The sequence below is a fragment of the Podarcis tiliguerta genome, assembly GCF_965153285.1.
Source record: "Podarcis tiliguerta genome assembly, chromosome: 4".
NCBI classification, from domain to species: Eukaryota; Metazoa; Chordata; class Lepidosauria; order Squamata; family Lacertidae; genus Podarcis; species Podarcis tiliguerta.
Genome location: NC_139537.1, coordinates 71,389,005 through 71,401,572, shown reverse-complemented (window position 1 = coordinate 71,401,572; position 12,568 = coordinate 71,389,005). Strand labels below are relative to the sequence as shown.

General features: G+C 43.1%; 1 protein-coding gene across 3 annotated transcripts in view; it reads left to right on the top strand.

The window, feature by feature from the left end:
- VWA3B (von Willebrand factor A domain containing 3B) overlaps positions 1 to 12,568 on the top strand; it is a 75,567-nt gene that overhangs the window by 12,894 nt on the left and 50,105 nt on the right. For all 3 annotated transcript variants that reach the window (XM_083437587.1, XM_083437586.1, XM_083437588.1), the window contains exons 9-11: positions 7,617 to 7,733; positions 9,102 to 9,295; positions 10,525 to 10,679. In XM_083437587.1, coding sequence (XP_083293713.1) covers positions 7,617 to 7,733; positions 9,102 to 9,295; positions 10,525 to 10,679 — 466 coding nt within the window. The remainder of the gene's footprint in view (positions 1 to 7,616; positions 7,734 to 9,101; positions 9,296 to 10,524; positions 10,680 to 12,568) is intronic.

The following is a 12,568-nucleotide window of genomic DNA, read 5'->3' as shown; positions in this document are numbered from 1 at the left end:
AAATTACGACACTCTTGAGCATGTGCAGTTTTGCATTTTAAGAGCATGCTTAAATCACAGCACCATCATGCTGGCAGGAATCAAATGGGGCCCTTCATTGCAGAAAAGGAAAATGTGTTTCATTATTTTTTTTAAAGAGCATTAGTAATCCATGTACGTGCCAGCTGTCCCTATGGCGATAGAATAATAGCAAAGGATGCTGCAGTAACCAGCATCTTTCCTGGTGGACCTCAGCCTGCCCATGCCAGCCTAGGTGTTGATGCTGGGGCTGTTTGCCACTACCTCCACCATCTGCCATATTTAGCCCTGTGGTCCTGTCCTATCTGAATCACTGGATACATTGCTGTTGTGACTGGCAGATGCATGTGTGGCTGCCCCACAACTGTGGAACTTTTTCACTGGAGGACTCCAAAACTAGAACCTCTGCATCTTCCTGGAGCAGTGCACATTTTTCTGCTCAGGCTGCCACTTCTTCTTCTATTTTATTTTATATACGTCCAATATCTGCAAGTGTCAGGGAAGCTACAACATAAAACCACAATATAAAACCACTAGTACTTCAATTGTTTTCATTGTGTGTACACACACACACACACACACACACACACGTACATGTTTATTTGAAACATTTCTATACTAACTCTTTTCATTCAGAAATTTCCAGGGCAGTTTACAATGACTCCAAAAGCACAGTAAAAGAGCAGTGGTCAATACAATGATTCACAATGGTAGAACAGTGCTAAAACCAACCATATTTTGTGTGTATGTGAAAGAGAGATACACTGGAGGTTAAAAGTCTGGGGAAATCAAAATGTTTTCTGGCTGGTACCTAAGAAACTAGGCATGCCTCCATGGTGAGAGAATTCTGCAAATGAGGTGTTGCAGCCAAAAAGGTCTTTTCCCTCTGTATCCACCTGCCTCATTTCAGATGGTGGGGGTGCACATTCAAAACAGTGGCAAACAACGCGCGTACCAGTTCTGAAATTAACTCCACAAATTTCCTAAGCTAAACTGGAAGGCACACAGAGTAGAACACATCACTGGGGCAGCCCATAGAACAATATGGTAATGGGGAACAGTTTTACAACGGCACATGACATTGAGAAGTTCATTGTGCTGTGTGGGAGGGGGAAATGCCATTTTCTTTCTGAAACCATTCTTAGCTAATGGAGCTGGAGACCCCCTATTTCCTGTATTTTAGAGAAGAGTGTTTGATATTTAGAGAAAGTGAAGAGGAAGGGTGAAAAACAGTCCCTTTCAGAAAGGTGGCAAGTTTGCATGTTCCAGCAGACCTGTTTTGAATAAATGCAAAAGCCCCCAAGGGGTTTGGTAGCTTCCAAATAATTGTGTATCAAATTACGTGTGTTAATAGGAAAGAAGGAATTGCTAACAGCCAGGGGAAAACAGAGAAACATTAGTCCCTGTTGTGACTGAGTACACACAATTTCAAATGCTGATTGCCCAGGAACAAGGCAGACTATATGCATACATAAATCAATACAAGTTCTTTCCTCCCTTTTTGTCACTGAGCTTCATATGTGTTGTGTGTGTGTGTGTGTGTGTGTGTGTGTGTGTGTGTTGTATCACTAACAAGTCATCACATCTTGATTCAATTACTTTTCAGATATTTTCTAGAATGTGCAAGATTTTAAACAGAACACATGCTGAGATTCCACATTACAGTCGTACCTCGGAAGCGGAACAGAATCCATTCCGGAAGTCTGTTCGACTTCCAAAACGTTTGGAAACAAAGGTGCAGCTTCTGATTGGCTGCAGGAAGCTCCTGCAGCCAATCGGAAGCCGTGTAAGCCACATTGGACATTCGGGTTCCAAACAATGTTTGCAAACCGGAACACTCACTTCTGGGTTTGCGGCGTTCGGGAGCCAAAACGCTCGACTCACAAGGCGTTCAGGATCCAAGGTACGACTGTATAAGTAAATGCACCAGGGTGGTGGGGAATTAGCCAGCATTTATTTGACTTTAATATGTTAAAAAACAACAACTGTATTGCAAAATGACCCCCAGGAACCACCTCCTCCTTTATGAGCCTTTTCACCAGTTCAGATTGGTGTCAGAGACTCTGCTGTTAGTTCCACCTTTCTTTGAGGTTACATGGACAGTTATACAAGTCCCTGGCCTTTGGGCTCTGAGACTGTGGAATACCCTCCCTTTTGTAGGTCTTCCAGGTCTCTTCCACTTTCCAGACATCTTTTAAAGACTTAGTTTTTCAACATTCTTTTTATCTGCTACTTTGTTGTATCCTGCTATTAAATTTTCAGCTGTTTTAATTTGCCCGCCTTTACTGCAGTTTTTTAGGATAGCTTTTATTTTGCTTGTCTGTTCATTTATCTTTTATAAGGCTGGAGTAAACACTGACTTGGGATTAAGTCTCATTAGACTCAGTAGAGCTTACTTTCTGGGTGCACACATAGAGGGCTGGGCTGCATGCTATATATGTGCTTGTTGCAAAAGTGGGGGGCCTTTTTGGCTTCACAGGCCAGACCCTAATTAGGATCGGCCTTGTCATGATGTTATTGTGATGCCACATGATTGGCAAGCAGATGGGGATGCCCGCCTGTCATATCTGCCTGTCAAAAACCCAAGAAACCTTCAAAATGCATTTCTGCCTTCTTAAGAAATCTGGGCAGTGTAGTTTACCCTTTGCAAAGTTCCAATTCCCAGCAACCCACCGCAAACTACAGTGCTCATAATTCTTTGAGGGAAAGAATATGCTTTTAAGGTATGTTGCACACGCTGCCTAATTCTCCAGCCATGTGGGGTTCAAGCCAGCACATGGTGTTGACACCCTTGCCCCCCAGGCTGCAAAACAAAGAATAGATCCTGGAACATGAAGAATAGAATAAGTGTAATTGCGTAAAATGTAGCCAGAAAAAGAATGCCCCCTTTTCTTGGAAGCACTGCTTGTCCTTTTATTTAAAGGTCACTTGGGACTGTGATATTTCTAAGAGGGACGACTTTCTAATTCCTCTGTATTTTAATTTTAATTCAGCAGCTGTTTAATGGTGGCTTGCAACTAACAGAGCCTCTCTGCTGGGTTCCATTGTGAGCAAGAAGTATTCCTGCTCCCTCTCGTTTATATTTCAATAGATGCGTTGAAAGCTGCTGCGGCTCTTAAAATTATGCCCCTGCACTTTCCCTTTTCTTAATGGCTAAATTGCAGAATGGTTTTAATCAGCCCGCAAGTGCAGTAATCTACTAGAAACGCTTTGTAGGCCGTGTATTTATTGCTTTTACAGAATAGAATTTACACGTTAAAAGGGAACACAATTAGTCTTGGGCATTTACCTAGTATTATAGCTGTGGTTATGACATCATGCCTAGCCAATTGGAAAACTCTGGGTACGTCCAAGACTCCCTCTGCCTCTCTGCCTCTCTCTGCCTTCTACAGCAGAAAAGACCCTGGAGTGATATATTTGTCTTGCATATTTTGGGGTCTGTTTATCGAGCGCTTCCTAGAAAGGATGTCCTGAGAAACAATGAAGATATAATATGAAAGTAACGATTGCATTCTGACATGCTGGTGTGTGAAATGGGACTAAAAGATACCCAAATCAGAGAATGAGAGAGAGAGAGAGAGAGAGAGAGACCTAGGAAGTTTAGTGCTTTCTTGTTAAAGGTTCAGAGATACTTTGAGTGGGCTCGCCAGACTACTGAAATTGTTATAGGAACATGGCTGGCATCCTCAGTCAGCAGAGCCTTTCTCTAGTATTAAGCAGGCTACTTAAGCATAGGACCCCAGTGTGAAGTTCAGGCAACTAGCCCATCAGTGTTTCATATTTTCATGAATTAGTCCCACAGAACTTGTGACTCCCTAGCAGGTTGATATACCTTCTATGCTGGTTGACTACTTGGTGGATAGAGCTTGGTGTGATTGTGTGCGGGCCCAAGACACTTTGCTGCCTGAGGCAAAGGACAAGATGGTGCCCTCCCCTCCTACAACCGACGGAAGCCCACTGGGCTGGCCGTTCAGTCTTACACCAATGCTGGTGATAGGACAAGGACCTCCAATCTTGCCTGAAGGCAGCAAGTTAATGCAGGAGATGCAGGGCAGTCTGTGTAATGCAAACACAGCTCTGCCTCACCCAGCATTTCACTGGCATTTGCTGCCCCATAGCATATGCTGCTTGAGACAACTGCCTCACTCTGCCCAATGGTAGGGCCGAATGCTCAAAGCCATAGTGAGAAAGGGCTCTTAGATCAATAAGCATGAAGGAAGTACCAGGTGCAGTCCTTGGCATCTCCGGGTAGGACTGGTCTGAAACCCTGGAGAGTCACTGGCAGGCAGTGTAGTTGGCAGTAACCTTCATGGACCCTCCTAGGGCCATACATACATTTTAAGAAGCAAAGCTGCTGATGAGTGCTTGCTTTTATCTCAGTCTACTACTGCCTCCATGTGTTGCTTCAGAAGGTCTCACTAGTGCCTACCTTTCCTTTTAATGTCTCTGTGCGAGAGCAACCTGAACCTAACATACCAAGCATATGCAACAAAATGCAGGTCTGGAACTGCATGCAACTTGTTCCCATGTTCTGTGGCAGTGCAGTTTATTGAGCCGGCGATAAACAGATTAAACATTCAGGGTCAGTGGTGTGTGCAGAACAGAGTCATTGTTTATTGCCCAGTTGCAGATGCCCAGAGGAAATCAGTTAGCAGCTCTTTCTTTATCTTCTGCGTGGATTTGTGACCCAGTTCAAAGAAAACTTTTGAGCCTGTTTCTTTTCTTAAGCACCTGGGTTTTCAAGGTATGCTGAGTCTGATATGCAGGTTATATTTTGCTATCATTATTATTATTATTATTAGGCAAAGGCCGTCAGGAGGTCTTAACCCATTGTGAATTGTGGTGGAATTCATGCAGCGGTATAATAATAATAATAATAATAATAATAATAATAATAATTTATTTATACCCTGCCCATCTGGCTGTCTTTCCCCAGCCACTCTGGGCAGCTTCCAACATAATATTAAAATACAATAGTCAATTAAACATTAAAAGAAAAACAAGAGAATAAACAAATAATTTCAGAGTGGAAAACCATGAAATGTAGTATTTTCAGAAGTTCATGTTGCTCGATATTATGATCATCACATGGTGAACTTAAATAACTAAAAAAATTAAAGTGCCTATGCTTCCTTATAGTTCCAAGCAAGTGTAAAAGTGGCTTGCAAAAAATAAGCATTGGGAATAACTTTAAATGCCCAAATCATAGTGACTGTGGCTCATTTTAGACAGACCGTAATCTGATCACCCTGGCTTGTACAGGTTTATGTGGTCTGGTCCCCCCGCCCCCCAAATGGTGGTGGTGATAATAAGTCAATGCATGTTTTTAAGCAATAAAATTTATTTCTGACTAATAAATGGGAACAGCAAATCCTGTTGTATTCTTTTAAGAACTGTGTGCTACTAACCTTTCCTTCATTCTCCTAGGCTGATTTCCCCCTCTAATATGAAAGTAGAAATATAGAAGAGTCCCAGGAGATGGCAGTATACAATAGCACATTTAAAGTTGTGCAATGCTAGAAGAAAAAGAAGGAGCGAGAGGAGCCTTGCTGTTTCTGTCAGAGCTGCACTTGTGCATATGCAAGAACATACATACTTCGTTTCAGCTGAGCAATAATTGTAGATTTATTTGACCCTCAAATATTAGCTTCTTCAAAGTTTTATGATAGCTGAAGCATGTTGCTGTCAGATCTGCGGCTTATGGCCCCCTCTCAAGATTTTGCTGTGCCAGGAAATAAACTCCTTAAAAAGTAGTTCGCACCAACTGCGGTGCCACTGCAGCATCATAAACCATGACATTATCTTGGCACAGAAGAGGGTTAAGCTGATACTGCAGGCAAATAAAGCTGGTGCTGGTATTTAATGATGGGGAGTCAATCTGTAACTGCTTTGCAGGCGCAGTGAACTAGCACGTTTGCAGGTATATTTGATTTAAAATACAGCTCCAGAGAAGCTTTCTGGTATATAGGGAAAAAAGCACACATTTGTTCTAGTGATATTTTTGTGTCTGTGTGTGATTCCCTATCTTATCTGCATCCATGCTGAGATTTTTTTATGGCATTTAATTGCGGTGTGGCTCTACTAGCAAAATGCCCACCATTGTGATAAGTAGGGTTTGCGGTGGGGAGAAGATTTGTGGCACCTTAACGATTCCACATGTTTATCAAGGCTTAAACATTTGTGGACCACATCAAATGCACATTTTATATTGCAAGCATCTGTAGAGAGCGCTGCATTTCTGCATGCTCTGTATGTGAAGATGCAGTACACTTCTCTGCAGGATTTTTCCTTGGTAGGCTGGAACACACAGCTTTGACTCACTATAGCAATGGGTGCTTTCAGGTAGGGGCAAGATCTCACAAACGGGCCATTCACACATGATTTTTCTCTGTGAGTGATGGGCTCACGAGGTTCAAATGCACACGGTTTAATGCTTTCCATAGCTATGCTTTTTATTTCACATCTATACCAGTGGGCGATCCTTCATGTAATATTTCTGTGCTGTGTGCTTTGGCCCCTCTGCTCGGTAAGTGCCCTTTTGCTCTTGACTACCTTTTCCCATTTGGGGCATGCAGACAAGTATTTCCTGAAGGAGCGTCTCCATCCCCATCATCCAGCCCAGACACTGAGGTCCAGCTCCAAGGGCCTTCTGACGATTCCCTCACTGTAATATGCAAAGTTACAGGGAACCAGGCAGAGGGCCTTCTCAGTAGTGGCGTCCGCCCTGTGGAACGCCCTCCCATCATATATCAAGGAAATTAACAACTATCTGACTTTTAGAGGGCACCTGAAGGCAGCTCTGTTTAGGGAAATTTTTAATGTTTGATGTTTTATTGCATTTTTATTTTTATTTTTTAATATTTTGTTTGAAGCCACTCAGAGTGGCTGGGGAGACCCAGCCAGATGGGTGGGGTATAAATAATAAATTATGATGATGATGATGATGTACCTATGATCTTGCACTTTTAAAATATATAATAAGTGTATAAGAGTTCAGAAGCAAAAATTACCAGTCCTTGGTGATCATGTTAAAACACGTATGTTCACGTAGCTGTTCACTCAGGGGTGATCCAGCTGAGGTGATTAACCTGATTTGTTATATTTGGCTTATTTTTGTTTATTCACTTTAAAATCATGATTGACACTGTCCACTGCCTTGATAGTTTTTTGGTTTGGCAGTACAGAGATATTTGCAGATACATGAATAAATAAATGTTTCATAATGGGTTCTTTAAAAAAAAGAACAATGTGAGCTGTAGTTCTTTTAATCAATTTTTTTTTTTTTTGCAAAAAACCAAACCAAACCCATGGGTCTAGATGCAGTCCAAAGAAAGCAATCCACAGGTCTTTAGGTTTACTGTCAGACACTATAAAACCAGCTCAGATTTGCTCCCCCCCCCATCACCATTAGTCATTCCCATGTACTCGGAACACATTTTCTCCTGGATATATTATTGAAAGGTGTGCAGTGATTGCCCATGACTCCGCTATGATTATCAAAAGTAAAGGCATTCAGAGGGCATGAAAGGCCAGAGAAACTCAGTAGGTAACTAAATTTGCTTCTATTTCTATGCCTCTTGCATTACTCCAAAATTCAGGAACAGGGGTCAGAGAAGATGTGTACCTGATCTGGAAGGAGATGGAAGAAGCCAGGAATGCACTGATACAAGTTCAGAGAATTCTGATAGAGTTTGAGCAGTCTGAACTACCTTCAGGTATGTTATGAACACACACATATATATTTTTAAATATTCTGACTGCATTGCAGCATTGATGATTATGCTCTCGATTCCATTATGGACAATTGTAAGTCAGTGTCACTCAAAAGGATGAGGTTGCTCTTACAAATCTGCACATTGCAGGAAGTTTGCCTAATAGAGTGGCTACAGTCTTTCTTGCGGGTGGCGCTGTGGGTTTAACCACAGAGCCTAGGACTTGCTGATCAGAAGGTTGGCGGTTCGAATCCCTGCGACGGGGTGAGCTCCCGTTGTTTGTCCCTGCTCCTGCCAACCTAGCAGTTCGAAAGCTCCGACAGGAAGGTAAACGGCGTTTCCGTGTGCTGCTCTGGTTTGCCAGAAGCGGCTTAGTCATGCTGGCCACATGACCCGGAAGCTGTACGCCGGCTCCCTCGGCCAGTAAAGCAAGATGAGCGCTGCATCCCCAGAGTCAGTCACAACTGGACCTAATGGTCAGGGGTCCCTTTACCTTTACCTAGTCTTTCTTGCAAGCATGAATTATGAGTGTGTCACTCTAGCATGCTTGAAGCCATGGCTCATTGGTAGAATACATGTTATGCATGCAGACACTACCTGAAATCTTGGAAGGCTGCTGCCAGTCGGTTTATTTAATGCTGAGCTAGATGGACCCAATGGTCTTATCTCGATACAAGGCTGATACCTATGTCTCTGGTGTCATGTGTGCTTTTGCCTCTAAATTGCTGTCTTTTAAACTGCAGAGTAAACAGCAGAGCAGCACTGGGGAGGCAAGGAATGGCCAGGCCTACCAGCCCTCATGTCCTAAACTTCTCTTGCCTGTTGATCTGTACTATACATCATCCACCCAATTTTTTAAAATACCATCAGCTGCAAACTTCATCTTTCCTTGCTCAAGTGGTGTAATTTACCCAGGAGATCTAGGCTCAAGTGCAAGCTCAGTCTGTGGCGGGAGTGATGGATTTAAAATGGATGCATTATCTCAAAATCCTTTCAGACTCGAAGGACCATATCTTATCAATTTACAGGTTATCTTAAAGCTACGGTATATCTCACAGTGCACATTAAGGCACTTTGTAGTCTTGCAGGACAAGCTGATCAACAACTCATTTTGATTTCACAGGGAGATTATTACAGTTCCAAATTCTGGATTTGGAAATCCCAATTTAGGCATTATGTTTTTAAAGCATTGTGCTTGGCTTTTTCATATGCAAAGTCTTCCTATCTTAGGTCATTTTAACAAAGCAGTATTGCTTTGTAAAAGGGAGGAAAGCATGTATTTTGAAAAATGAGAGTACTCGAGCTGATTATATTAGGTTCAGTCTAGTGTCAGCAAATGCACATTCCATTCATTCCTTTTTACGCCATCAGCCCAAACTGACGGTATAGTAAATGATTCAAGAGCAGAAGATTATGTGAATTCCAAGGAGTGGCTTCAGAAGAATGGCTTGAAAGCGCAGAAGCTGACCATAACAAAAGCATTTGGCGATCTCAGTTTTCGTCATGCAAAGGGGATTGTCAACATAAGAACCAAGCCACAGGATGAATCGGTGCAAACTGATGCTGTAGGTAATCCACTAGTTTTGGTACATTTTCTTGACTGCAGTTTTGTCAGATAGGTTTACAGTTGTGCTAGTTTATGACAGGGATGAATCCAAACTGTCAGTATCTCTCTGGAGGGACTAAAAAGCATGCCAGAACTTTGGGGTTTGTGGTTCCAACAAAGGAAGATTGGCAACTGAAACTGATGGAACACACAGAAATGGCAGAACTCACTGGATGAATAAGAAATCAGGAAGAGAGACTTTTAAAAAATAGAATGGGGGAAATTTATTGACTATTTGAATACACAAATAAAAACAAGACAAAACATTAGTGGGACTGATATAAACACGTGCAGTAAGATATAATTAAGGGGAAGATAAGGGGGAATTAGTAAATATATTTGAATTGATATGCAGTAATAAAAAAGATATAAAATAAATAATCGCAGAAAGGGGAGGAAAGTTGAGGGGAAGGTAAATTAGACTGGTTTGGTCATGCTGACCACAGAGCTTCTGGCGTGTTGCAGCAGGCGCCACATCCTCCTCTTTCATCTAAGCAGAAGAGAATGTTAAATATGTCTGCTGTCATGAGGGAGGCATGTAGGAAGAGGAAGTGAGTTCAAGTCAGCATCTTGTCAGGGTGGATCTACACTATACAGTTAAAGTACATTTAAAACACTTGACTTAACCCCAAAGAATCCTGGGAACTGTAGTTTTCCACTCACAGAGCTACAGTTCCTTAGCAAACTGCAGTTCCTAGAATTATTTGGGGGACTTAAATCTGCTTTCCCCAGTTGTGACTCCCTCTATCCTACCCAGCGGCAGTGCTTCATGCACCAGCACTGGGAAGTGGAGAGCAGGCGGGAGCGGGGCTGGTGTGCATCCTGGGGGCGGGAGCTGCCACCTGCAGGGGCAGGGCACCCAGCGTGGGTGGAGGGTGCAGCCGCGATGGCACTCTACCGGGATCGTGCTGCCAGGGGCGGTACGCTCCCCCCGTACTCCTCTTCCTCCGCCAGTGATTGTACCCCATGTTGCAATTAGGCTGGGAAAAAGTCTTCTATTAGCTACAATAGTTTCCCCCCACAAGCCCAAGCAGGGGGTGGGGGGGGTGCTGTTTTGGTTGGACAGGGAGGCCTAAGAGAGCTTGAGAGTGTGTGTGTTTGCCATGTCTTCATAAAAATGCCGCATTAAAATGTTATAGCCAATGCTTTGTGTCTCCACTTTCTCCCCTGAACGTCTTGCTCGTATAGGAGTCTAACAGGAAGTTAATCGATGCAAAATACTGTGACAAGTTTTTGCATACAGACTTGGAAGATGGGCCCACACTGCATATGCATTTGACTGGGGAAAGGTGCAAACAGTATGAAGATAAAATGAAGACTGTTCTCGATCAAATGGAACTAAGGTTCAGTTGCTTTCTAATGTAATATTTTCAAAAGCAGCGTTCCATAATGGGAAAGCTATCCAATGCATAACTCGTGCCTGCTTTAAAAATGATTGTGCGGTATTTGGGCACTGTTATAAACTTTTGTCAGGTCTTAAAACTTTCACAAGGCCTTAAAAAAAACTTTTGGATTAGCATATGAAAAAAAAGTCACACAAATATTAGTTGATAAAGCATTTAGAATGACCTTATTGAGAGATATATTACAGAACATGTTTGTATCACCAATTCAATCTTCTTACATGACTTCTCAAGTTATGGTGCAATTCACCTGTGGGTTTGAGATCATACCTGAACCTAAATGCAACATTTTCATGCCTAACCTGTAACACTCTGGATTCTGCATGTCAGGGATGGGGAACCTGTGATCCCCTTCTTGGAAGATGCACTATATTGTTTGTTAAGGAGGCCTCAGCATAGTTTGTGGGAACGTTGAGGATAGTAGGAGAGGATATATTGATTAATGTTATCCTTCCTCACTCACGCTAGTGAGCTTGTAGCGGAACATATTCCCATGTACAGTGGTACCTCGGGTTAAGTACTTAATTTGTTCCGGAGGTCCGTTCCTAATCTGAAGCACCACTTTAGCTAATGGGACCTCCTGCTGCTGCCGCGCTGCCAGAGCACAGTTTCTGTTCTCATATTGAAGCAAAGTTCTTAACCCAAGGTACTATTTCTGGGTTAGCGGAGTCTGTAACCTGAAGCGTATGTAACCTGAAGCGTATGTAACCTGAGGTACCACTGTACATAGCAGGAAGCTAGTTGACTGGATTTGTGAGAATCACTTGAGTTAAGCAATCCAGTCTGGCTTGTCCAGATTGGCTTTGTTCCTGGTTAATCCCCCTTTCTTCCCCCTTAAAACAATAATGACACAGTAAAATCTTCTTTTAAAGTAGTGATAAGGTTTACTCACATTCAGTCCACAGTGTGATCCCGAAGGCAGGCTTTAGCTTGTAGTTACAGATACATAGAAAAGTGTGGGTTCATCCTCTTGTGAGGAATGAGCCCATGTGCTGCTGGCTGAGAGCCAGCACACAGCAAAAGCATCAAGATAATACAAGAGGAAGGGATTTGGGTGGCACTGTTGGTTAAACCACAGAGCCTAGGACTTGCTGATCAGAAGGTTGGCGGTTCGAATCCCTATGACGGGGTAAGCTCCCGTTGCTCGGTCCCTGCTCCTGCCAACCCAGCAGTTCGAAAGCATGTCAAAGTTCAAGTAGATAAATAGGTACCGCTCTGGCGGAAAGGTAAACAGTGTTTCCATGCGCTGCTCTGGTTTGCCAGAAGCAGCTTAGTCATGCTGGCCACATGACCCGGAAGCTGTACGCCGGCTCCCTCGGCCAATAAAGCAAGATGAGTGCCACAACCCCAAAGTCGGCCACGACTGGACCTAATGGTCAGGGGTTCCTTTACCTTTACCTAATACAAGAGGACGAGCATCAATAGCAAAGGGGAAGATGGCTGCGTGACCAGCTCTTTTATGGGGTCTCCCAGGGTCATGCCCATTTACCTGGTCACACACAGGGGGAGGATGCTAGAGACCAGGTGTAACAGGAAGTCCTCCTGGATGGAGCAACATTCCCCTGTGTGTCCACTCTGGGCAAACAGGAAATGTTTTATTTGACTGCTTTTGTGATGTTACATTCCACATAGTTCTCGGAATTATAGCCTTTCCTGGTTTGATGTTCTCCAGATGTTTTGGTCTACAACTCCCATCTTCGCTGACAATTGGCCATGCTGCATGGAGCAGATGGGAGATTGGAGTCCTACAATATCTGGATGGTCATAGGTTCCATACCCTTGCTCTATATTCTCCAGTAAAGTGGTTGGTTAAGTGTTGTTTTGAAACA